The following is a 13,498-nucleotide window of genomic DNA, read 5'->3' as shown; positions in this document are numbered from 1 at the left end:
TGATAAAAGTTGCCGGCTCGGATCCGAGATCGGATCCGTATCCCAAAGGTTGCTGACAAATGAAGTTCCTACTTCAGATCATAACATTATCATTGGTATGAGAATGTAACGTGAACTGTAATGGAAATATTTCATTTATAGGTGTGTATATGAGTGATCATGACTGCCAACAGTAACATCGCTATTCCCGGCAATGTTGGAGAGGTATATCAAACTATAATGTCACAAAAAGGGGAAAGTATTTTATGCATTGATGGTTACCAATATTATCTAGAGAAAAGTGTTGATAACAGACGGTACTGGTGCTGTATCCGGAAAAGCAGGGAAAGGTGCAAAGGCCGTTGCATTATAGAAATTTCAGTTAATGGTGATATTTTAAAAAAAGTAATAAACATTTCCATGCGCCAGATGCATTTAAAGCAGAAGAGTTAAAGGTACAGGAATGTACTAAGTGTAGGGCAGAGAAAACACTGGAAGACGCGTGCAAAATTGTGTTGGTGGTAATGGCAGATACATAGAGTGAAGTAGCAATAGCATTACCGAACACTGAAGCTTTAAAGCAGACAGTCTGTAGGATATGGTGCCAGATAAGTGTCCTGGCAGCCAGAGCTTTAAAATCTCTGAAAGATCTTTGCCCACATATGCTACCAATAAAAAATGGTTCAATTCTAGTAGAACATTGTTCACTCAGTACTGAAAATGGAGAGCTAGTGGTGTTAACAACAGAGAGTAATCTGTACCGATTGTGAGACTCTCAATTTATTCTTGTGGATGGAACATTCCCTATCAGCACAAGGGAGTGTAAAGAAGTATATTCTATCCACTGCAGTTTAACAGGTGGCTCTGGAGGAAAGGTGATACCTGTAAGTTTATGATATTCTTCCATGTAAGATGGAAGATTGTTATAATCACTTTTGGACCTGTCTTGTCATTGTGTTCCCAGTTTCATCCAACACTTGCACCACATATGGTACTTGAGAAGGGGGCAGTTAATAGGATAAGTCAGCATTTACCAAACAGTAAATCTAAAGGATGTTGGTTCCACTTGTGCCAGATAATCTGGCGGCAAATACAAAAATTGAATTTGGCTGCTCACTTAGGTAACAATACAGACTTTGCTATTTCATGTAAGCAAATACCAACATTAGCTTTCAAAAACCCTGACTTCTTGATGTCAACCTTTACCAGTCTTGAACAGAAGATGTCCGCCAATGCTAAGGCTCTACGTGATTTCTTTAAACATAATTATATTATAGGATGTCCAAGGATATATGGTATACATAATAGGATAGCAAAAAGGACTCCACCACCATTCTTTGACATTAGTTTCTGGAATCAATGGGATACCTGCACTCTGGGGTATCCCAGAAAACAAAATGTAGCTGAAGGCTGGCATCTGTTAAGGAGTTTGTTGGGTAAACGGCAGTTGTATATTTTAGATGTTCTGCATGGTGTTACACTTGAACAAAATCACGCAGAAGATTTGAAAGGCAGATATTTATGCTGTGTACCTTCATCCCCCAAAAAATATCTACTTGTTGATGAGGAGGCGGTGTTTGAAAAATTGTTTGCAAGAAGGGAAGGGTTAATCCCTGAAGGATTTGTTAAGCTTGTTGCACATCATTGCTCATTTTAATGACATGCAGATATACATCACTTAGTACTGGGAACATGACATTTCATTCTATACAACTGTCCCGGATTGGTTAATAGCAGTATCTTACAGTTATGATATGGTCTTCCACGTCCTTTATCCTGCTGTACATTTTTCCAAGTATTCTCAATTATAGTGGTATACAAGATTTATATAATCTTCCTGTCTTCACTGCTAGTCCATGGCACATTGCCGTACTTACTGAATACATCCATCTGCATCATTTGTGCATATATTCCTCCTACTGTTATGCATAGATATATATGTTATAGTTGTTGGGTAGAAGGTATTCTGTGTATCATCACTTCATTGCCTTGAGAGCTACTGCCCAAGTGACATAGACACTTGCTCTGCCAGGTCTGTTTGTGGAGTAAACATGCAAGGTATATTTACTGGAACTATTAATGCTATGGTGGAGGACGCAAACAACCAACAAATAACATAAGTATGGACGTTAGGGTTTGAATGGTTAGGGTTGCTTCACATAATGGTTTACTGCATTGATGCACTTTTATGCTACGAGGTGATTTGAAACACTAAATCGGGTAACTGAATGCATTTCTTCTCTATCATATTCGGAGATTTTGCGTGTTACACAAGGTTTAGCTTGTTTCACGGAGAATGGTCATGGGAGCTCGACTGTTTGATATAGTTACTCCAGAATTGTCGAAAGTTTTAAATTCAAATGTCACATTGTGATGGTGTCAGCGTTTACATTTTTGGCCAACTGAATCCACAATATGAGCGGTATCTATTTACAACTTCGATCTTATGACAGTAAACCTGTATACACACACACATACATACATATACATATATACACACACAAAGAAAGTAAGTCAGATGGAAGCCTTATACACTATGTTTAAATATCATAATAGTTCAAGCACGTGTGATCCGTTCCACAAACTACTTTGCTGTCGGGGGACGGAAGGGAGAGAAGTCAAGGATAAATGAAGACAGACAACACGGATGGAACATTATGGTGAGTACATAACGTCTTCATCTATCATAGTCAATCTTCATTTTATCCTTGACAGATGGGACAGTCTCTCCAGTTACCATAAAACTTGGGTGGACTCACGGAAGAATATTCCTGAGCACCATCGAGCCAAGTCCAGTTTGTAATGAGTAATAAAAGTATGAGGAGAAGCCCAAGTATCGGCTGCACATATGTCATCCGTTGAAGCTCTAGACTGGAAGACTGCTGAAGTGGCAACAGACCTTGTAGAATGTGTTTTGACTGGTTTAGGCAAAGTTAATTAATTTTTATCATAAATGAATGAAATGCAATCTCTCAGCCACTTAGAGGGTAATCTTGCTGACTGCTTTGTTTCTTTTTCTAGTGCAAAGTTGAGCAGTTGACTTGACTGTCTTATATTTTTTGTTCTGTGAAGATAGAAACATAATTGCCTGTGGACATCTAGTAAATGTAGAGCATATTCTCCTTTGTTAGAATGATTGGGGAAGAAGACTGATAAATTAATAGTCTGGTTAATGTTAGCCTCAGATACTACCTTGGTTAGGAAGGAGGGATTCGTTCGTAAAGATACCCTATCCTTATGGAAAACTAGGTAAGGAGGTTCAGATGATGAAGCCTGGATTTCCGAAATTCTTCTGCCTGAAATAATGGCTACCAAAAAGAGTGTCTTCCAAGATAAAATCTTCAGCTCGCATTCCACAGAGGGTTAAAAGTGGGCATGTATTACCACCTAAAGTGCTAAGTTCAGGTCCCAAGGAGGAGTCAGACCTTTATAGGGAGGTTTTAACAAAACTGTGCCTCTTAAGAATGATTTACAAAGCCTGTGAGAGGCTTGAGAACATTCTTCTAAACCACTGTGAAAACTGGAAATCGCAGCCAATTGTAGTTTGATGGTGGATGGAGAAGCCCCAGCATTTAACAGAGATGCTAAAAAATCTAAAACATGTTCAACTGAAGCACAGAAAGGATCAATTTGCTTTCCATGGGCCCAAATTGCAAATCTCTTCCATTTACTTACATATAGTTTCTAGTAGAAGGTTTATGAGCCAACAGAAGGATGTGACATACTGGAGAGGACATATTAGGAAAGCTGGGAATTAATGGAATTTGTGGAATCACACAGTCAGCTTGAGGTTCGAAATGTTTGGGTGAACAAGGCCATCCGGATGGGACAGTAGATGTGGCACTGGTTCCAGAATCCGAGGCTTGCGAATCAAGTAAGGCCAAAGAAAGGAGAACCAAATCTGTCAAAGCCAAAAGGGAGCAAGGAGGATTACTGTACTCTTCAACCCAAATGCTTTCTGTAAAAATTTGGGAATCAGATGTACTGGGGGAAAGGCATACAGTAGACCGGGGGGCCAATCGTGGAGGACAGTGTCTCTGGGTGACTTTCCTGGAGGAGGAATCAAATTGCTGCACTTGTTGTTTAGGGGAGAGGCAAACAGATCACAGCAAGGTTGACTCCAATGATGGAATATCATTTTTGCCACTTCTAGATTGAGAGACCACTCGTGAGTCTGAAGGATAAATCTGCTCAGCTTGTCTGCAATCACACTGGAACTCCTCAGAATGTGCATTGCTATTGGAAAGCAGTAGGATGAGTCCCCCACTGCCACATGCTGAGGGCTTCTTGACAAAGGGGGTAAAGACTTGGTTCTTCCCTGCTTGTTGCTGTACCAAACCAGTGTCGTATTGTTAGTTTGAATTGCAACAGTCCCCTGAAGAAGAGCCGTCTCAGAAGCCTGCAGCGCAAGAAACACTGCTCTTATCTCCGGCACATTGATGTGCAAGTTGTCCAGTAATGGACACCAAGTGCTTTGGACCATCTTGCCCACATAATGCTGGCCACAGGCTCCTGAAAAACAAAGACAATTGTGAAGAATTTGCTTGGAATATATCCAACAAAGAAGGTCCATTTTTGCAATGGCTGGTAAATAAAATTTGGTTTGAAAGTGGGTTGTGAAGTAAAGACCACTGGGAAGCTAGTAGCCATTGCAGAATTCTCATGTATAACCTGGACAATGGAACTAGAGTTATGGAAGCTGCCACGGACCCTAGAACTTGCAAGACTACTCATGCTGGAACCTTCTTTCTGGGAATTAAGTTATGACCCCGAACCACAATTCTCTGATGCCATTCTAGAGGAAGAGATGCTACCGTTGTTTGTGTGTTGAGTACTGCCCCTATAAATTCTAAATTTTCTGTTGGGGTTAAATGTGACTTTTCTAGACTGATGGTAATCCCCAGAAAGGCAAAGATGTCAAGAATGTAGTCTCTGACTACTATTAATTGATACTTGGTTAAAGCGGTTATGAGTCAGTCATCCAAGCACAGAAACACTCGGAATCATTGCAGTCTCAAGTGAGCTGCTACTAATAAAACGTCAACGAGCAAGTAGAAAAATAAGCAAACTTGTAAAGGTAAAAAACCACTGCACCAAGCACAAATAAATCCTGATCCTGGAAAATGTGAATGCTTTATTCCAAAAGCAGAAAAGATAACACTCCAACACTCCAAATACACGCTGATAGCAAGAAAATACACTCCAATAACGTATCCAACAAACGTTTTCGTCCCCAACTTCTTCAGTGATACTGGCCATATTGTTTAATGAGTGTTTTTATACACCATTTGAAATCTGTCAGCGCTGCATTAACCAATCATATTGCAGGTTATATCGTAAAGTGCTTAAAGTGTGTATATACAAAAAAGTTTTTTAAAACTTGAAAAACCGTAAAGTTAAAATACAGAAATTTGAGCTTCAATAATAACTAAAATCATTTGTAAAAATTGTATGTTAAAAATATGATAAAAACACTTTAATGATTAATTAAAAAACTACATAACTTGAATACTATCTTTCACAGAATAATGTTTAAATATATAAAATTGAATGATGAGGCCATCTAGTGGCTTGAATTGATAATGCATCTAAAAATAAATAGCATTTTCCTTGGTAAAAAATTTTTTTTGGTAAAAAATTTTTATGTTAAAAAACATTTTAAAATTCCATTGTCTATAATAATGAAATATAAAAATACAATGTGATGAAATGGAATTAGAGTTTTGCAGCCCTCAGTTTTAATACTGGGGCTATAGATACCATGTCGTTGAGCCCTAAATTCCGATTTGCATCAAGAAGGAGTTGCCAATACAATTCTTTGTATTCAATAAGTGTTTCCCACATCCCACCTCTGGGGTTAGTGGGGACAACCTCCAAAATGAAAAACTGATAGCCAGGGGTCTCACATTTTGCTGAATGCTTGCTAAGTGCATTTTTTTCGTTCTTCACCCTAACATCATATAGGTGCTCATATATTCTCTGCCTGAGCCTTCTCTCACTCTTTCCCACATAGAAGGAAGAGCATTTCTTACAAATAGCTATATAAATGATTCCTATAGTGTCACAGTTAGCAAAGGTGTTTAAATGCAAAGTCATGTTTCTCGCTTTTAAATACAGTGTGTCTCCACAAATTAAATGTGTACAATAATTACATTTTCCACATTTATATAATCCTTTCTTTGGTCTGTTACTGTTGTAAATAGAATTGGTTTTTTGGCCAGCCTCCAACATATTTTTAATGCTTTTACCTTTACGGTAAATATGGGTTGGATCATTGTCAAATATGTATTCTAAATCTGAAAATTTGGAAAAGCTGTTCCATTCCCTAGAGAAAATGTTTCTTAAAAATGCTGATTGTTGTCCAAAGGTAGTAATAAGTCCTGACTTATTCTCTACCTTCTTCTGTTCTTGCTGTTGAGGTGAGACCAAGTCCTCATCTTTGCCCAAAATGGGGGCAAATGAATCAACTCTTTTATTGTTTACTTCTTCAATCACTTTGTTGAAAAATTCTATAGGATACCCTCTCTTGGTAAATAAATTCCTTAAAAAATTGCTTTCTTCAAAGAAAACTTCATTGTCCGAAGTCATCCTACTCAGCCTAACCAGTTGCCCTTTCACTACCCCTTTCTTCTGATGGGTAGGATGGCAACTGGTATAGTGCAGGTAAGAATTGGAGAAGGTATCCTTTCTATGAATGCGTGATGTAAAGGATCTTTCTTTCTTGCCAATACAGACATCTAAGTATCTCAATTCTTGATGGTCAAAATGGCTGGTAAATTTTAAAAAACTAGAGGTGTTGTTTAAATAACCCAAAAGGTTCGTAAATTGTCCTTCGCTCCCTTTCCAGAAAAAGCATAGATCATCCAGAAACCTTGTGTATAAAACACATTCATTCAAAAATGGGGAATTTACAAGATATTTTTCTTCCCAATATGCCATAATAATGTTGGCATAGGCTGGGGCGCAGTGTGCACCCATTGCAACGCCTTTTTCTTGTTTAAAATATTCTCCTTGGAAGTAGATAAAATTATTTTTTAATACTACTTCCATCAGGGTTAAGGTATTTCTGAAATCTGTGTGGGTCAACCTTTTACTTGCAACTAACTTTTCCTCAAACCAATGTAACCCTGTGTCGTGAGGAATGCAGCCAAATAAGTCAATAACATCCATTGTGCCAAAGGCCACGTTGTCAGTGTATAAGGAAGGCTTAATTTTCCTCAGGAAATCCCATGAGTCTTTCAGAATATTATCACAGCCTTGTAATATGTTTTTGAGTTTTGTGATCCACAAATTTCGCTAAGGGGGCTGTTATTGAGCCCTCAGCCGACACAATTGGTCTGAGCGGTGGATCAAGGCTGTTTTTGTGCACTTTGGGGATCCCAAAGATGCACGGGATTTTTGGTTTCTCAACCACCAAGTATTTGTAAGTGCCATGATCAATAGATCCATCCATCAACATGTCATGTAATAATACCTGAATTTTTCTGTAGGCAATATTGACCTCATTGATGGAAACCCTGGTATATTTTTCTGAATCATTTAACAGCTCAAGCATTTTTCCTTCATATTGAATTGTCTCCATTACAACAACACCCCACCCTTGTCTGGTTTCATAACCCTCAGGTCACGGTTATTGCTGATACTTCTTAAAGTGTTCTTTTCATCTTGTGTTAAATTGGAGTGAAAATGTTTCGTTGTTAAATGAGTTCTGATTTCATTTTCCATTTTTAACTCGAAGTTTCTGAGCTGAGGGTGTGTGGGGGGGTTGAATGTACTATTACGCTTCAATTGATTGACATCACAATCTAGGTTTCTCCCTTTAAAAAACAACTCTAAATTCTTTTTCCGAATGAATAACTTTATGTCTATCAGTAGTTTAAATATATCCATTTTTTGAGTGGGAATAAAAGTGAATCCCTTTGAAAATAAGTCAAACCAGGATTTATCTATTCTGACTTTGGAATAGTTGAAAATGTTGAAACCGTCATAAGTAAAAGTACACATGTGTTTGGTAATACCATCAACTAATTCCAGGTCTGTTGCCTCGTCTGAAATTGCCTTCCCCCCCTCCCCCTGTAGTTTTTTGAATTATAAAAGACTTTTCCCTGATTCATTAGTCTCTCTGATCTTCGTAGGGGTGGGTACTCCTCAGATTCTAAATTTTGTTCTTGTTCTTCATCATGTTCAAATTCCCCCCAGTCACAATCATGTGTTTCTTGCCTACCCCAATTACCATACACATTCCTAAATGTAGTTTTTGGTTTTGGGTAGTGTGTGTTGGTTCTGTACTCTTCTTGGTCCCTTTTAATTTTGCCTATCTTTCTGTTTTGTACCTCTTTACACTTTGCATCAACATTTTTGAACACACTCTGATATTTCACTCTGTTAGCTTCAACTGTATACAATAAGTCATTTAAAATGGCTTTGTTAATACTTTCAATGTCATATTGTAACTTTTCCATTAGTCTCTCATTGTTTTTAATGATAGCTTTCATAATATTGAACCCACAATTGTCAAAAATGGAGGTTAATTCATTACAAAATTCTGACCCCTCCATAACATTATTAGGGTACTTGCAGACCCTTAAGCCTTTAGGAACAATATTAAGAGAAATACAGTGCTTAAGGTAATCGTTATCAATGTCCAAAGTCTTATATTTGATAAGAAAAAATTCCAGGTCATTCAACAATGTGAAAAACGTAGCACTGTGTTTAGTAGAGCCATGCTCCGAACTAAAAGCATATTTAGCATTTAAACATTCGGAAAACAGTTTCTGTGTACCTAAAATGTTATTCTGTCTGTCCCCAGCACCTTGGTACTGTTTTCTTTGACCTTTCGGTCTAGCTGCCACAGCATCAGCTTCGTTGGTGTTGGTGTTTGTATAATCCACAGTAATGTGAGGAAAACCCTCTAAGCTGTTATCGCATATGTTGCTTTCTTCTACATTTGAAGTCACTTGTTTGGAATTGTCCGATATATTCTCCCTCGTACCAACCACTTTCTGTATTGCTTCCTGGTTTCCCGGTAGCTGTATGGACGAGGCGAGCGTGACAAATGATTGGCTTAGGGGCGTCAGTAGGCCGATCAATTGCGTTAGTTGTCCAATCAACTTACGCATCTCTCCTGTCTCAGTACTCCTAGGACCCTGATCTGCGCTCGGTAATTGCTCCATATGCAAACTAATAAAACGTCAACGAGCAAGTGGAAAAATAAGCAAACTTGTAAAGGTAAAAAACCACTGCACCAAGCACAAATAAATCCTGATCCTGGAAAATGTGAATGCTTTATTCCAAAAGCAGAAAAGATAACACTCCAACACTCCAAATACACTCTGATAGCAAGAAAATACACTCCAATAACGTATCCAACAAACGTTTTCGTCCCCAACTTCTTCAGTGATACTGGCCATATTGTTTAATGAGTGTTTTTATACACCATTTGAAATCTGTCAGCGCTGCATTAACCAATCATATTGCAGGTTATATCGTAAAGTGCTTAAAGTGTGTATATACAAAAAAGTTTTTTAAAACTTGAAAAACCGTAAAGTTAAAATACAGAAATTTGAGCTTCAATAATAACTAATGTTTTTTAACATAAAAATTTTTTACCAAGGAAAATGCTATTTATTTTTAGATGCATTATCAATTCAAGCCACTAGATGGCCTCATCATTCAATTTTATATATTTAAACATTATTCTGTGAAAGATAGTATTCAAGTTATGTAGTTTTTTAATTAATTATTAAAGTGTTTTTATCATATTTTTAACATACAATTTTTACAGATGATTTTAGTTATTATTGAAGCTCAAATTTCTGTATTTTAACTTTACGGTTTTTCAAGTTTTAAAAAACTTTTTTGTATATACACACTTTAAGCACTTTACGATATAACCTGCAATATGATTGGTTAATGCAGCGCTGACAGATTTCAAATGGTGTATAAAAACACTCATTAAACAATATGGCCAGTATCACTGAAGAAGTTGGGGACGAAAACGTTTGTTGGATACGTTATTGGAGTGTATTTTCTTGCTATCAGCGTGTATTTGGAGTGTTATCTTTTCTGCTTTTGGAATAAAGCATTCACATTTTCCAGGATCAGGATTTATTTGTGCTTGGTGCAGTGGTTTTTTACCTTTACGAGCTGCTACTAATGCCATGCATTTGAACACCCTGGGGCTGTGGTGAGTCCAAAGGGCAGTACTCTGAACTGGTAATGACTGGCTCCCAGCCAGAAGTGGAGGAACTTTCTGGAGCATTTGTCCATTTTTATACGGTAATATGCATCCTGAATGTCTACTGAGCACATCCAGTCGTCTTTCTTTAGAAAGGGGAGACTTGACTGCATCGTGACCATCCGGAACTTTGTTTGTTGAACAGCAGACTTTTTCAGCATACAGAGATCCAAAATTGGTGTCCAGTCCCCTGTCTTTTCTGGCACTAAAAATAATCTTGAGTAGGTTCTGGATCCTTCTTGGTCTGGCAGGACTTGCTGCATGACTCGTTTGTCCAGCAGTTTCTGGATTTATTGCACTGCTGAATCCCCCGATTGGGTGGGACATCGGAGATTTTCTTGTGAACGGGGGGGGGGGTTAAGAAAAGGGAAGGATATACCCTCTCGATATGATCCTCTGCACCCAGGAATCTTTTAAGTTTAGCCAGGCATTTAGGTGCAAGGATAAGCATCCCCTAACTGCCTCCTGAGGAAGACAATCGGGCTTCCCTTCAGGAATGCTGAAAGGGCATGCCTGGGAAAGAATCCCTGAAGCCCTGGTATTGTGGACCCCCCTCTGCCATGAGAGTGGCATCTTCCATTTTTGGCTCCCACATCTGCCCCTGGGGAACTCCCTCCACGTGTGTCTTGGAAAGACCTTTAGGATCTCTTGAACCACATTTTTCCACTTTTCCTCTGGTTCCTAGACAAGAACCTTTGAAGGGGGGAGAAACGTAGCAGAAATGGTCTTACCATCCTTCTCACACCTGGATAAAGTCTCTTTTACTTTAGGGCCAAACAAGAATGTTCCGACAAAGGAGCACTGACGAAAGAAGACTTGAATGGTGTCACAAAGGCACATCCAGGTGCATCTCCTTATGGCTATGCTTGTACCCGCTGCTCTAGATGTCTCTTCGACTGTATGAGTGATCAGCCTCATGGACGAACTGGGCAGACTCCAGGGTGTCTAACTGGGAAGACACGTTCTCTTGGACTCCCTCAGCTACAGCTCCTTCCAGGGTGTCTGACTACTCTTTAATCAGATTCCGCTGGAGTCTGGTGAAATGTGCAAAAAAATGCAAGGACCTTATAGCGAAGGACGATGAAGTGTAGACCTGCTTCCCAAATCTGTCCATGGCCTGAGACTCCCTAATGGGCAGATGGATAGAGGAACTCTCCTCAGAAAGTTCCTTTTTAGTGGCTGTTGCTATGACACCAGCATCTACAGCCAACCCCTTAGTCCAAAACTGTTCATCTTTGGGAGCGAAAAGTATCTAGTATTTTGGGGATGGGCTCGATGGTGTCTGGAGCCTTCCACACCCGCTAAGAAATCAACTGAATGAGTTAATCAGTGGGTAGTGTCACACAGAAAGTAGACGGGTGGGTGCTGAAAGCCTGCAGGTAAACAGATTCCTGAGAAGAATGGTTCTGGGACTGCCAGCCACTCCTCTGCTTTAAATTTCCAAGACATCTTCAGGGAATGACCATTGAGACCCTTGCCCCTCATCGAAATTTGTCTCTTCTGTGACTGATTCCTGGGAGGAATCCAAGTGCTTCCTCTTGCACTTCTTTTTCTGAGGGACCTCCTTAGGGAGATAATCTGGAGAGGTATCAGAAGATGACAGTACCTGTGCCTGTAATTATCGCATTATTTTTTCATTGCAGGTTAGTGCTAGTGGCGAGAGAAAAAATGGTTGCTGGTGAGATTATAAAAGCAATGAAAGAGATCTGTGACTGAACATGAGGTCTAGACAGCCTGCACTATTTTCTTCCATGCAGTAGAAAACAGATAAAATGCACAACTAACTAGTAAATTTCAACTGATAATCATTTAATGCCCATTCTACAAATAAATCAGCCCAAGGCAACACTGGAGACATCCACTGCATACCTATCAACTAGCTAGAATTTCACAGAATATCCAGATTTTTGCCTCATATTTTTGTCTGTTCATCATAAAATGTGCGACTTAAAGGCAAATCATTGAGGACATAAAGTCATTTAACAGGTATTTGAGTTTCAGACTACACATCATCAAGAAAATGCATGCTAATGCAAAACCTGTTACACAAGCAACTTTACAAGTTTATAGCAGCAATACTTTGTTCCCAATTATTTGTGGCCTTTTCCAGAATCAGTGTGCTTAAAGTTTGAGACTAACTATGCTTCACTGTATAATAAACATGTATTTATCTGATATTCAACAAAATAATGACAATGACTGCCTGCCTTGATTTCAGAGTAACAAAGTACTGCCCACTTAGCCTTTAGTTTCAAATGAAAAAAATAAAACAGGCTTTTTCTTAAGTGATACAATCCCAGGTAGCCCCTCCAGCAAACAAGCTGTCTGACAACATTCTGGCTGCAGGCCTCACTCAAGCCCTGAATTCTAACTGTCTAGCATAGACAGGTCACTGTGTATAACTCTGCAAATTAGCCCTGAATGGGCTAAAGTACTCCACACATCAAGGATCATTCTTGATGCTTCTTGAGATGAGGATCTAACTTACTTACTTTAGTCCTCCAAACTACTTGCTTTTATACCACAGCAATTGGTAATGAAGCCCCCATTAGTAACTAACATTGTTGTCTAGCTGCTTGTTGTAAAAATGTTCTCAACTTCTCCCACTCCAAGCTGCAACACACATTTAAAGGTACATTATCCATTTTCTTGATTCAACATGTTACATCCATACATCACTCTCTTTCTCTACAGAAACACATCTATATCTATTTATATTTTACATATATATGTGTGTGTGTGTGTGTGTGTGTGTGTATATATATATACACACACACACACACACATATATATATATATAGAGAGAGAGAGAGAGAGATACATTTATTTCTATATGTACTTTACTATTAATCTTACCGCTCTTCAGCACGCTGTTTTCTCTCTTCACGCTCCCTGGTAAGCCTTTCTTCTTCCTCCAGCTCTTGCCTACTAAAACGGAAAATAAATTATTTCATATTTTTTTTCCTAAATGACCAAGTCCCCAGAGACTAAACACAAAGCACAAATGGAACGTCATCACAGTTTCTTCCTGTACTGAAGAACATAACTGTACTGGATTTTGCAGAACACCCCTGACTTTGCCTCCTAGTTTTGCCCTGTCCATCAAAAAATTCTAGATTTTCTGGTAAATCAATGGGGATCAAAGTCAGTCAGTAATTCTGGACATCAGAGTTTCATTCTTCTTACTGTTCAGAAAATGCATGCTGATGCAAAGCCTAATGAATTTGACTAATATTAAAAAATGGTCCCTAATTTTGGGCCTCTGTCCCCCATTATTTTTGG

General features: G+C 38.7%; 1 protein-coding gene across 2 annotated transcripts in view; it reads right to left on the bottom strand.

The window, feature by feature from the left end:
• LOC122798587 (pituitary tumor-transforming gene 1 protein-interacting protein-like) overlaps window positions 1–13,498 on the bottom strand; it is a 956,210-nt gene that overhangs the window by 296,855 nt on the left and 645,857 nt on the right. Inside the window, exon 5 of one of the 2 annotated variants that reach the window (XM_044067656.1) lies at window positions 13,073–13,141. In XM_044067656.1, the coding sequence (XP_043923591.1) occupies window positions 13,073–13,141 (69 nt within the window). Of the gene's footprint in view, window positions 1–13,072; window positions 13,145–13,498 lie in introns of both variants that reach the window. The other variant, XM_044067655.1, reaches the window with a different exon arrangement.

The sequence above is a fragment of the Protopterus annectens genome, chromosome 3.part1 (assembly GCF_019279795.1).
Source record: "Protopterus annectens isolate FY-2018-M chromosome 3.part1, PAN1.0, whole genome shotgun sequence".
Taxonomy (NCBI): Eukaryota; Metazoa; Chordata; order Ceratodontiformes; family Protopteridae; genus Protopterus; species Protopterus annectens.
The sequence above is the reverse complement of the archived record's forward strand: the minus strand, read 5'-3'. Positions and strand labels throughout refer to the sequence as shown.